General features: G+C 42.4%; 1 protein-coding gene across 1 annotated transcript; it reads left to right on the top strand.

The window, feature by feature from the left end:
• Nucleotides 1-7,366: 7,366 nt before the first annotated feature.
• lipg (lipase, endothelial) lies at nucleotides 7,367-12,960 on the top strand. The gene is made up of 10 exons (XM_049000212.1): nucleotides 7,367-7,628; nucleotides 8,507-8,703; nucleotides 9,100-9,279; nucleotides 10,016-10,127; nucleotides 10,596-10,820; nucleotides 11,028-11,270; nucleotides 11,439-11,559; nucleotides 11,720-11,941; nucleotides 12,203-12,307; nucleotides 12,480-12,960. The coding sequence occupies exons 1-10, from the start codon at nucleotides 7,544-7,546 to the stop codon at nucleotides 12,490-12,492; spliced, it is 1,503 nt and encodes a 500-aa protein (XP_048856169.1). The 5' UTR covers nucleotides 7,367-7,543; the 3' UTR covers nucleotides 12,493-12,960.
• The last annotated feature ends 351 nt before the right edge of the window (nucleotides 12,961-13,311 follow it).

Below are 13,311 nucleotides of genomic sequence, written 5' to 3'. Positions count from 1 at the left end.
GAATCCTGTGACTAAGATGCTACATGATTAGTAGAGAACCAGGTGAGTGGTAAGGAAATGTAAAAGACACTGAAAAGATCATGCCAACAAGATTGGGCTGAAAAACATGGAAATACTGGCTCTTTGTGGGTTTCGTTATGATAATGTCTTGTATACAATGGTATTTTGTTTTGAATTGTCTTATGTAACAAAACATTATATTAGGCCAAATTGCAGATGTATGCTTTCACTACACAAGGACCTGCAGTAAATACTTCTTGAGGTGTTCTCTCCCAGAGCCCATCAGCGTGTCTCTTTGCATTGTTACAGGACTGTTTCTGCAACAGTACATTCAGTTATTCAGTGAGATGGTTTCGACCATGAGTAAGTTATTTCAGTTCAGTGACATTTTTCAGGGGTTGACTGGCATAAACTGCATTTACTTATCCAGACTCATACCAAGTTGAAATATGGGTCATACAAACTGTTAATGTGCATGTTTGCAGTAGACAGCGATGGAAGTTTGCTAAGATAGAAGAGCTAGATGATGAGAATGATATTCACTTACAGCAGAACATGAGGAAGAGGCAAGATGAGTGCTGTTACCAGCAGAACAGTAACAGAGGCAGTTTGATGGAGTGTGGATACAATGACAATGATCTTCCTAGTCACCCATGATTAGACAGTTAATCATCCATCCATCTTCCATCTGCTTATTCCAGTAGGATTACAGGCAGTATAGAGCTCAAGACAAGGGCACAACCTGGGCAGGATGCCAGTCCATCACAGAATATATACTCACACCATACACAACCGCATGCAATGGGCAAATTAGAAATGCCAAATAGCCTAACTGCATCTCTTTAGACTGATTTTGTTGGAGGGGAGGATTGATCACACAGTCTAGATTAAATAGTATTTCCACCAGTTGATTACCCCCATTACACCATTCACATTAATTTCCCATCCCTTGTTACCAGCCCACGACCAAGACAGCCGGACAGATTACTGGGAATTCTCCAGATTAGGCACTATCTATGTTACCATCCATATAACTTCCAATCGTTTATCTTACTCACGGTCAGCGGTGGGGGGGCAGAGACTGACATGACACATAAGCTTTTCTTGTTTTTCATCACCAGTCATTTTAACTTCTTTGGATTCAAATTCTCGAGCAATAAGAACATTTCTTACATAGCTGACTTTTGCTAAGGGCAGTAACCTCACCATCTACATTTGCCCCCAGCTGAGCTCCAGTGCGATGCTCACTATTGAAATCTCAGCATTCCACAGTTATCTTTTCCTACCCCAGACAGAGCAGAGAACGTCAGAGCTGGACCCCGTGGCTTTGGTTGACCTGTCATTGTAGCTAGTTGAAATGAACTATATAAGACTTGTCATAGTTCTAAAGATAGGTCCCCACAGCTAGAGGCAATAAGATGACTTTCCTTGTTACCGGACTTTTCTGTGACATGCTCTGAAGTGGAGGTTCTCAAGCAGACCAAATACATGCAGTTAGGCTATGTATTTTCTAAAATATCCATAGGATATGCCTGTGTGATTGTGCTCTGTGATGGACTGGCATCTCAGCTATAGTATACCCTGGTATATGCTCCAGCCCTGTCCTTCTTCATGATCCTGTATTGGATCAGCAGATGAACAATGGGTGGATAGATTAGTGGATGGACAGGACAGATGTTCTGCATTGCTCCAGGAGACCACATGGTTCATTTTACTTCACATATATACATGTACACATATATAATGCAGGGTTGCAGTGAGTCTGGACCATATCATACTCTATGGGAAATTGCATGCATGGCTAAGGATGGGAACCAAACACAACTACGTGCAAAATTATTTTATTTTTCTGTTTTATTTTATTATTCTGTTTATTAACAGAATATAGAATCCATACAGTATGAAATGCAATATTAAATACTGAGGTTTCATCTGCAATATGACAACACAAAAGTCAGTTGACATATTCTGCCACTAGAGGTCACCAGACACCAACAAATCATATTATGTCGCATCGATATGATAGTTGTACCAGTATCTTCAGCCGATGAACAGCAACTTTTAAATATGACTTACTTATGGCTAATAGTACACATTATTACGTATGTAATGTTTCAACATAGTATTTAAGCTGTTTCCTTAATTTGCAGTTTTAGCTAAACCGAGTACTCTCGGAGCTGCCAGTTTATAAGTCCTACGTGCACACACATTATGCTTTGAATCACTATTTCTTTAAATTTAAGACGCAGTCAGGGGTACAGCTATCAAAACCGATCACTGCTTGCCTGACCACGGGCACATATTCCCCATCTTCACATGCAATAACCATAGTCCTTTTTTCTCTCTCCACAAAATCACCCTCTTTAATATATCCCTCTCGTGACGTGGAATATATTACCTCTACCCCTTAGGTCTAGAGAAGTGGTCATCGTTTGTAGACCGTTTCAAGGAGCCCATAACCCTAATGTATTCTTTGTTAAATATTACTATGCGTGTTTAATTAGTAGCCAGTTTTTAACTGGGTTTTATTATGTCTAGAACACCAGTGTTTCCGCATGTGACTGGCGAAAACCACCACAGAATACAATCTACTCGTTATTTTTTCAATCCAATAGTATAAATTATATGGTAAATTCATTGCTTAAAAATCAGCAGTTCGTATTTTCAGATTAAAAAATCAGGGAATGGCCTTGGGTGGTCTCATACCTACCGCACTTTTGGTTTGAGTCCTTACCTCACTGTTGGAATGTGCATGTTGGCCCTGTGGCAAGGGGCGTCGGAGGGGCGTGGATGCGTATGTGGTTCTGGAAAATGATTAAATGGATGGATAGTCTAAAGAATATTACACCGACTATGTTGAATATTAATTGTTTGTGTCGAGTATTTTTATGATTAGTTAAAAATGATAGAAGAGGTTCTTGCAAGCAACTCATATCACTCTCTGCAAAATATGGGGAAGTACAGCTTCTGTACATTATAACAACATACTTAATTTGCACGAGAAAAGACTTAAAATGAATCGTTTAACAAGTACGTTATGCGATATCAGTGTTTACACCAGATGTAAACGATGACGTTGACCAGAAGCACCTTAACATAGGTAGAGGCACAATGGCTGTGTGAGTTGTCAAAAGCCCTCCTTACTATTTTCTATTTTCTCCAACGTTGTGGTTGTCGATAGAGGTTGGGGGTGGTAAGAGCTGTCGACCCTGGACACTGACGTGGTGCAGCTTGACCAGAAAGCCCGAGCCCCTGGCGGTGATAGTACATAACGTTGATAGTCATTGATTACACTGATATACAGTGATTTTGTTTCCAACGATGTCTGAACGGTTTTATATTAAGTTTATGGTGCTGATTAAGAATATGACTTCGGTTTTGCCAGATTGGCTCTAGTTTCTGAGATATTTAATAGTTTATTAATTAATTAATTAATTAACACATGACATTTGAAAAGCATTCAGAATTGTTAGAATATTTTTATTTTATACTGAACAAAAATATAAACGCAACACTCTTGTTTCTGCTCCCATTTTTCATGAGATGGACTTAAAGATCTACAATTCATTCCAGATACACAATATTACCATTTCTCTCAAACATTTCTCACAAATCAGTCTAAATGTGTGATAGTGAGCACTTCTGCTTTGCTGAGATAATCCATCCCACCTCACAGGTGTGCCACATCAAGATGCTGATCTGACATCATGGGTAGTGCACAGGTGTACCTTATACTGCCCACAATAAAAGGCCACCCTGGAATGTGCAGTTTTTTGCTTTATTGGGGGTCTGGGGACTCAGAACCAGTCAGTATCTGGTGTGACCACCATTTGCCTCATGCAATGCAACACATCTTCTTCGCATAGAGTTTATCAGATTGTCAATTGTGGCCTGTGGAATGTTGGTCCACTCCTCTTCAATGGCTGTGCGAAGTTGTTGGATATTAGTGGGAACTGGTACACGCTGTCGTATACGCCGGTCAAGCACATCCCAAACATGCTCAACGGGTGACATGTCCGGTGAGTATGCTGGCCATGCAAGAACTGGGACATTTTCAGCTTCCAAGAACTGTGTACAGATCCTTGCAACATGGGGCCGTGCATTATCTGTCTGAGTGGCTGGTCTCAGACGATCTTGGAGGTGAACCTGCTGGATGTGGAGGTCCTGGGCTGGTGTGGTTACACGTGGTCTGCGGTTGTGAGGCCGGTTGGATGTACTGCCATATTCTCTGAAACGCCTTTGGAGACGGCTTATGGTTGAGAAATGAACATTCAATGCACGAGCAACAGATCTGGTTGACATTCCTGCTGTCCGCATGCCAATTGCACGCTCCCTCAATGCTTGTGGCATCTGTGGCATTTTGCTGTGAGACAAAACTGCACATTCCAGGGTGGCCTTTTATTGTGGGCAGTATAAGGTACACCTGTGCACTACCCATGATGTCAGATCAGCATCTTGATGTGGCACACCTGTGAGGTGGGATGGATTATCTCAGCAAAGCAGAAGTGCTCACTATCACACATTTAGACTGATTTGTGAGAAATGTTTGAGAGAAATGGTAATATTGTGTATCTGGAATGAATTGTAGATCTTTAAGTCCATCTCATGAAAAATGGGAGCAAAAACAAAAGTGTTGCGTTTATATTTTTGTTCAGTGTAGTTACAACTAGTAAGTAAACAGTCTAACATCATACAAAAAGAAATGTAAAATATCTAACAGTGACAGGAAAAAGTTACGTATGATTTTATTAAATAATACAATATTAATTAGTTATTAATTGTTATTAATGTCAATGCTTTAAAAAAAAAAAGTACTGTGGCTGGTTGAAAAAAACAACTAATGCTACGAAGCGCAATGCGACCTTTGTAAAAAAGTCATCAAACTGGCAACAATGGGGTCTAAAGCCATCGACTCACATATCAGGGGAGAGAAGCACAAGCGTTTTGTCAAAAGTCGGACAAGAACTGTCCCCATTCAGTTGTTTGCCAGTCCTGCAAGTACAATGTCTACAGACAGGCCTACACCTGCTTTGGCAGTGTCTCCGGATCCCACGACAAGCAGTGCCTTCAGTACATTCTCCTCAACGGCCACACTGAAAGCAGAAGTGCTATGGGCTTTGCAAACGGTTAGCCGACATCATTCCTATATGTCCAATGACAATATTCACACTGTGGTGAGCAATTTGCTGGGACACAGTTAGTAATTGTAGGAAGTTGTGTCCTACATAACTTTCACAAAGCACTACATTTTCTTTTCCACTCTGCACCAGCCAGAAGAGAGGACTTCAGAGCTGCAACATCATCCTCAAGATTCCCTCCACCTTTCTGTGGCCATCGGTGGCTCGAAAATTTGCCAGCTGTCAAACGAGCATTGGAAGTCTGGCTCTCTATTGTGAAATATATGGACTTGATGAAGTAAAAATAGGTGGAAACCCAGGGACATCTTCTTGTCACTGCATTTCTGAAGCCCGAATGGATCCCCTTCTTCTGGCCAAACTACATTTTTTCATGGCCCCATCACAAGCATGTCAACCATTTCTGGCTAAATACCAGACAGGTGTTCCCATGATGCTCTTCCTTTGGAAGGACTTGGCAGATTCGATCCGGGTAAATATTCACCACTACAGTAACAACAGCAATATGTGAACATGCAAACATGCACATGTGAACTTAACTCTCACTTTATTTTCAGACTCCTTCAAAGCTTCATCATTCATTTCCTTATCTAAGCCGGTTAAAGAGGCAAAAGACAGAGCAAAAGCTATTGCATTTGTTATCACACACAAGTGATGTGAATTTTGAATTCAGCAATCTCAAAATACTCTAAATCCATTCAAAAAAACCATAGCAACTGACTTTTTTGTAGACCTGTGTTATTATTATTATTATTATACCTAGAGGTTTCCTTTTATTTTAATGAAAACTAAAATTTCCGACAAATATCAAAATGCAAAACGCAATAGTGCAAAAACATAATTAAGACATGGCGTTTTAATAAGCTTAACTCTCACTCTTCTTCACATGGAAATGGGACACTAGGGGTACTTTTCGAAGATGGTGAATACGTCAGAATGATACACGTCTATAAAAGTTTTACGATTAAATTTTCAAATATTGATAAATGCAATCCTTATTTTTTGTGTTTTCGTTCCGTTTGCAAACACTATTGTTCTGCTCGTTGGGTGTGGGATCACGCAAGTCAGATCACCACAACTGTTCCCATATCTGCCAAAACTATTATGTAATTCAATTTTTCCTCTGTTGCGCTCCTCGCTCCACATTTTTAAATAGTCTGTTTCACATGAATGAAAAATCGTTATGGCACATATTATATTTATGCCTAGGAAAAAGGGAACAACTCCGCAGATCTGGAATTATCAACTTCTGTTTAGCTGTATTATTTTTCCGCATTATATAAATCCGTAATTTTAAGACGGATACTTAGATATGTAAAATATTTGAGAGTTCGTCGTTCTGTTTAAGCAAAACATTAATATAAATTGTATATTACTACTGGCAACGGTGGGAAAATTCTGTTATCAGGGCTGCGGTTTTAGAGGTATTTTAAAACACCTGACCTGAAATTAACATAATATGAACCATTTTGTCGACGAGGTTAAATGCTTCGAATACATAATTGCACGCTTAAAGGCATATCACGTGACGGCGTGATTCGCGTACCGGAAGGAATGTATAGGGGAGTCAGATGCTCCGCTGAAGGCGTGGTTCTTTTCAAGCCCCGAATGTTTCATTAATCATTAATAGTACATGTATATATTTTTAAAAAAGACAGATCGTTGTATAAATGTTACTGGCCTACTGCCCGTTCAGTGTCCCTTTTTGAGATCATCCGGCGTAATAACTGGGCGCTAATTTAAATTATGCTGACCAGGCTTCGCTTAATAGTTGCCCTTAAGTGATAGATTTATGTGCCTGTGACTTTGTTATACGGTTCTATTGGTCTTACACTGGCTGAATAAGTAATGAAGAAGGAAATTTCTGTGAGCACGCAAACGTTTCCACATACCAAGTAGCGTTCCAAAGCTCCAAATTAATCTTAGATTTTTTTTCAAGTCTACAAATGTTGACATTTTAACCAAGCTACAGACTATGCAAAGTCTTCCAGGTTGTTTGTAACCTCTACACGCATCAGTCGGTAACTTGACTGTACACAGCCAAACATTTAAACCAACTTTCCGACGGCGCGCTTATTTTCAGAATGAATGGTGAATATAAGGAGCGAGAAACTTTCATTCAGCGCTTCCTTCCACGCCTACCGACGTAACGTGGAGGCTTGACCAATTAGAAGCCGCAGAATCTCCACGAGGGATCTGCCGATGGTCAGATGACTCAAAGGGACTATTTAAAAGTCTTAATTGCAAACTGACGCAAGTCCGCGGCCCCTTCAGCGCATCTGTCACAGAAACTGTCCGAATTGCATTCGGCGGCGGCGGCTTTAGCGCACCGCGTTTTAAAGTCACTTTTATTACGTCACGGCATTTTTTAAGGGAAAGGGAAATCATAAACCTGCTTGGTAAAAGAAATGAAATATATCGCTTCGATTTTATGGATTATTCTACCATTTGTGGTTTTTGGTGAACCCACGGAAGATGGATATTATCTGCATGGTAAGATCTTTTTTTGTTTTTCTGCGTCCCAGTTAAGAATCGGTAAGGCATTTATTAGGGTTATTAGGAGGCGAAACGCTCAGGTCGGCTTTTTTGTGATTTCGCCCAGAACATTTCGTTTGTGGATCCCGCTATTTAAACCGACGGGATATGCATATGGAAGGTTAACGGCATCAGGACTTCATGGGCAATAAATGCCAAATTTATGGCAGAAATCCCAAGTCAGCTCACGTTGAGCTCGCCCCGTCTTGTACCACAGTGAACCTTCAGTTTTAACACGTGTTACTTACGCACGGAGCGGAGTAATTGGAAGCTTTGATGAATCTGCATGAAATGATCTTCGTCTTGGGATACAGTTAATTGCTGGGATCCATTATGATGTGAGCATCTGTTAAAAGGTTTTTATTGTCGTTGAAAGAATGTGCTTTGACAGTTCGTGCTGCTGGGTCGTCGCTCATTCATACGCTTCCAGAGTGTGGCAGTTCGCTTTTGACAACTTCATTAAGAAATAAAAACTGTATGTTTTAAATGGAAGCTGGACATTTGTCTGCACACCAAAAGCATCTAGGCATGGTTTTATAAACATTTCTTATAAAGTAAATTCAGTGGTAGAGGTCCTGCTAATATCTTTTTGAAGCTTAATGTTTTCGGGGTGACGTTTCATCTGTTTTAATTTCGAACCCCGGACTCTGCCCGTACATATGTTATAATACTGGTACATTGAAATAGTTCCTCCTTTTGTCCGTGAGTACATTTTCTTCAGCTGACCGCTTTCCACTGGCTGTGTGTAGTGTACTGCATTTTTTTTTTTTTTTTTATCATGCTGAACTATGCAGTGTTCCCTATGGCTGATACAAACCGAATGTACATGTTTGCAGAAGCCAGCGGTGGATACTCACCAGTAGGAGAGGATGGTGGTGAGAATGAAATCCACTGGCAGATTAAGTACAACATGAGGAAATCCCTGGACATCGAAGATGAGGGCTGTTATCTGCAACCTGGTAACAGGGGTAGTTTGCTGGAGTGTGGATTCAACGCAACGGCAAAGACCATACTAGTCATCCATGGATGGACAGTGAGTATTAAACTTGATGCCTTTTTTCTAAACTTTATCTAGGCTGTACAGAATAACCTTAATTTTAGTTGATCCTGAGTATTGAGTCAACCGTAACTGAATTGCAGTAACTTGAGTTGAGCCCCGATCTGTTTACTGTTGAAACCGCAATGTTCCCCAGTTCTGATGTTACAAAGCTGTCGAAAGCAGCTTTGAACGGACCCACTCAATTCACTTAATTGTTTGTGTGAGAGAGCTGTGGGTGGGTGGATGTGTGAAGGGGGGTAGTGATTTATGGTGCATAACCAAAAGATTTCCTTGCCATCTTTAAGGCTTGTGGAATTTGTCAAGTGAATATTAGATACCGCAGACGCTGAGGATAGCGGCCCCTCGCTGACCATTCTCTCTCTCCCCTAGATGAGTGGCATGTACGAGAATTGGATGCACCAGCTGGTAAGAGCTCTGAGGCTCCGGGAGAGCGAGGCCAACGTGGTGGTAGTGGACTGGCTCGCTTTCGCCCAGCAGGTCTACCCCGACGCTGTGAATCACACCGTGACAGTCGGCCAAAGCATCGCAGCTCTTCTAGACTGGTTACAGGTGTGTCTTTCTGCCTGGAGTCTGGGGGTGTGCTGCAAAGGGCTTTTCATGTTTGTGGGGGGGGAGCTCAAAACCCACCCATGTGGCTGCATCTTTCTTGGAATCTCCAAAATGATTGTGTTGGAAGTGTGAATTGCTTCTAAGTAGTTTGCTTCCTTGAACTGAACTATTTAAGACCCATAATAGGTCTAGAAGTATGTGGCTCATCTCGGCCACAGGCAAGCTGACTTGTCATTACACAATTTTCATTGACTTTTTCCGGAATTGTCTGGCAGATTAGACGAGCTGCCTTGCCGTTGCATACAGCAACGTTGAGTATTTCTTCTCATTACTGGCTTTTAAGCATGGAATCTGACCTACTTGTGGACCATCTTCAGTCAGTGTTGAACATCTGGAACCCAGACAGGCAGCTCCAGCAAGCTGCAGCTGAAAGAATCTTTGGCACTTGCATGCATGCATCTTGGTAGATGTCAAGCTGTACCACATCAGTGCCCATTTAACTTTATCCATGTAGAGCAGTTGTTTACTTCCTAAGTATTGTCATATGCTGAGAGATTCTTGCAAAGCATTGCCCAGTAAGTAAATGCTCAAGTCAAGCTCCTTAACCTCATAAACACGTGATTGGCTGTCCCCGTGTAGGACGTATGTATGTGTTTTTTTTGATGGTGTGACTGTAGTGCTTTATCACTTCGGGAAGCCGCAGCTGACCATTGGGTTGGTATCGCTTCTCTTGTAGGATGAGCAGCAGTTACCGCTTGAGCAGGTGCACATGATTGGCTACAGCCTGGGTGCCCATGTGGCAGGCTACGCTGGCTCGTTTGTGCGGGGAGTGGTCGGCCGCATCACTGGTAAGAGGCCATTGCTGTGTTTCTCCATCCTGTGCCATGATTTGGGATAATAATTCGGTCAGAGGTGCCGCCAGAAGTTTTGGGCCCCATGAAAGCATGTCATTTTGGGACCCCAACACAGACCAATCAGGGGGTTCCTGTCAGTCAGGGAACTTTTGTAATCATCCTAACTTCACCCCCCCCTTTACCGCACCCTTGGATTCAGTAGTTATCCTATAGGACTGCCCTGCTACACTTTTGGTTCCAGTCCTTCATATGTCTGAACCCTCATTTTACTGTTTATATTTCTAGCATGTCTCAGATGATGGCTTTAGTGGTCAGACTTTGGTGTTGGTGCTAATCAGATTACTTGTTCGTGTTCTAAGGAACTTCAGTGGAAGAAGCGTCCAAACGAAAACTGCGCATTTGGTAAAATGTTTTACTTCTGTTCGAGGTCTCAGTCTAACCTATGGTGTTTCTACTATTCAGGTTTGGATCCTGCGGGGCCCATGTTCGAGGGGGTAGATCCAGAGCGCCGGCTGTCCCCTGACGATGCAGACTTTGTGGATGTCCTGCACACGTACACGCGGGAGGCCCTGGGAGTGAGCATTGGGATCCAGCAGCCAATTGGTGATATAGACATCTACCCCAATGGTGGAGAAGTGCAACCGGGTTGCAGGTTGCATGATGTGCTTGTGACAGCAGCAGCTGGAAGTAAGTGGAGGTCTCTCTTGTTTCAGGGGATTGGGTTCCTATAACTGTATTCACTGTACTCGCATGACACTGCTTTTCGCAGTTCCACAGAACTGCCTTTATTGCGTAGAAAAGGTCGCTCGTTACTGAGTTTTGGCAGAAGTCCTGTGGATCGGGAGGGTGTTGCAATGATTCACCGGTTCTCACTTGCTTGGCCTTTCCCCACAGACTTTGCAGACGTGATGAAATGCGAACATGAGAGAGCCGTGCATCTCTTTGTGGACTCGCTGCTCAACAAAGATCACCTGAGCTTCGCCTACCAGTGCACAGGACCTGACCGCTTTAAGAAGGGCATCTGCCTGAGCTGCCGCAAGAACCGCTGCAACAACATGGGCTACAATGCGAGGAAGATGCGCAAGAGACGCAACAGCAAGATGTACCTGAAGACTCGCGCTGATACGCCCTTTGGAGGTGAGCCATACCGTCTGCGAGTACCTGGTCGTTCTGGCATTAGTTTCTGGCTTGCAGAATCTTCTGGAAGATCAAACCGAAGTCCTACAGGAAATGTAGCTATACTGAGATATGCTGCAACATGAGTTGTCTACATTGACAACGCTCCCCTTTTGGCAACTATTTCAGGTTTTCATTACCAGATGAAGATGCATGTGTTTGACAGAAAACAGTCTGAAACCGCTGATCCCACATTCTACGTGAAATTGTATGGCGCCCACAATGATACCCAGGATCTGAATGTAGATGTGTAAGTAAAGGACTTTTTTGGGTGGGTTATGAGTAACAAGTTCATTTTCTTGTTTATCTTATAGAACAGTAACTCTGTGTCGATCACTCGTGTGGGTTCATGTCACATTCTTTCTTGGACTATGTTGCTGACTGAATGAATTGTCCTCTTGGTTCTTTAGGCCGGACAAAATAGGGTTAAACTTCACCAACACTTTCCTGGTATTCACCGAAGAGGAAATTGGTGACTTGCTGAAGATCAAACTCTCTTGGGAGGGACCTACAGACTCATTCAGCTCAATGTTGAAGAAGATGAGGAGCTCCTTCTGGTCTTGGTCCAATTCCAAAACTGAAGTACTGCAGGTCCGGCGTATCAGAGTGAAGGCTGGAGAAACGCAGAGGAAGTGAGGATCTCTCTGACTTCCAGTCAGCTAACTGTGTACAGATGATCAGCTGTACTCTTAGTCAGTAGGATTTCTGTTGTATGAAGGCAATAAAATGGTTGTTTGTACATTGAATTGTACTAAGAAGTAACACTTGCATGCTAAAGGATGAGGATTTGTGCTTTAGTTATGTTATGGACAGTAATAGCTTTTTTTTTTTGTATCTGTAGCTTGGCAAGTCTTTCTGAATTCAAATGCTATGGCTTCAACTCTGTTTTGCAGGTTCACGTTCTGTGCCCAAGATCCAATGTCAATAGACATTTCTCCAGGGACTTCCATCACGTTTGTCAAATGCCGTGATGGCTGGGAAGAAAAACCAAGGAAAAGGTGTGTGTGTGTGTGTGTGTGTGTGTGTGTGTGTGTGTGTGTCTGACCTGCCTTCAGAGTGCATTTGGGCAGTAGCCATAGTTACTATCTGCTCATGTGGTTTTGACATATTCTGCTAAGATGAATATCTGATGGAGTATCACAGTGAACTAATTGCTGCCTGTCATTGCAGATTGTACTCTTAAGAGCAAAAAGGGGAAAAAAAAAGATTCTGCACAAGAGGTGAGAAGCCGTGACATGGAGGTCACTGCAGGGACCCTTCGGACCAGCGGAAGTCTTTGCTTGGCCAATTTTTGGAAACGCGACGCGGCGGTGTGGTCTCCATGCTAATGGTGTAGATGTGGTGGACCTTCTGAAGTTGAGCCTCATGCCAGGCTCTTTTCCTACCTTATTTATTAAAGAAAAGCACTAAGACCAAGTGGATTCCTTAACAGGAGGCACAACTGTATCGATGCACTGGGGCGAATGTGTCCTTGGGTTTGTTAATGCACATGACCTGCTTTGGGATTCGTGAACTGTCTGAAGGCAAACACACTGAAGGAAGAAATCTGTATTAAAATGCACGGGGTTTAGATTGAAAGTATATTGAGTTGCATTTAAGTGCATTTAAACCATGTGTATATAATGTAAATAAATGGTTAACTTGTTTGTAACTTGGCTTAATGCTTCTGTGAGTGACTTGGCCTGTGGGTCTCGATGGGGTGGCCGAATCAATGGTCAGGTTTCACCAGCTCTTACTCGCCTTGTTCTCGCTCTAGGTTTTGAAACTTGGGAATGTCTCCATCTTCCAGCTTCATTACGTTCCCTAAATCTAACTTTTGAATTCTTAGCCTCAGAATGATTGAAGCTACATTGATCCATGGTCTAGTAGAACTACAGATGCTCCTTCCTTTTATGTCGGTTTGACTTTAAAATATTTGGCCTTTACAATGGTGCAACTGCCATGTACATTTAGTAGTCAGATTGGAATTGTGATCCGCTCCCAGGCTACTGATGCACAGTGT

Source organism: Brienomyrus brachyistius, chromosome 2 (assembly GCF_023856365.1).
Source record: "Brienomyrus brachyistius isolate T26 chromosome 2, BBRACH_0.4, whole genome shotgun sequence".
NCBI lineage: Eukaryota > Metazoa > Chordata > Actinopteri > Osteoglossiformes > Mormyridae > Brienomyrus > Brienomyrus brachyistius.
The sequence above is the reverse complement of the archived record's forward strand: the minus strand, read 5'-3'. Positions and strand labels throughout refer to the sequence as shown.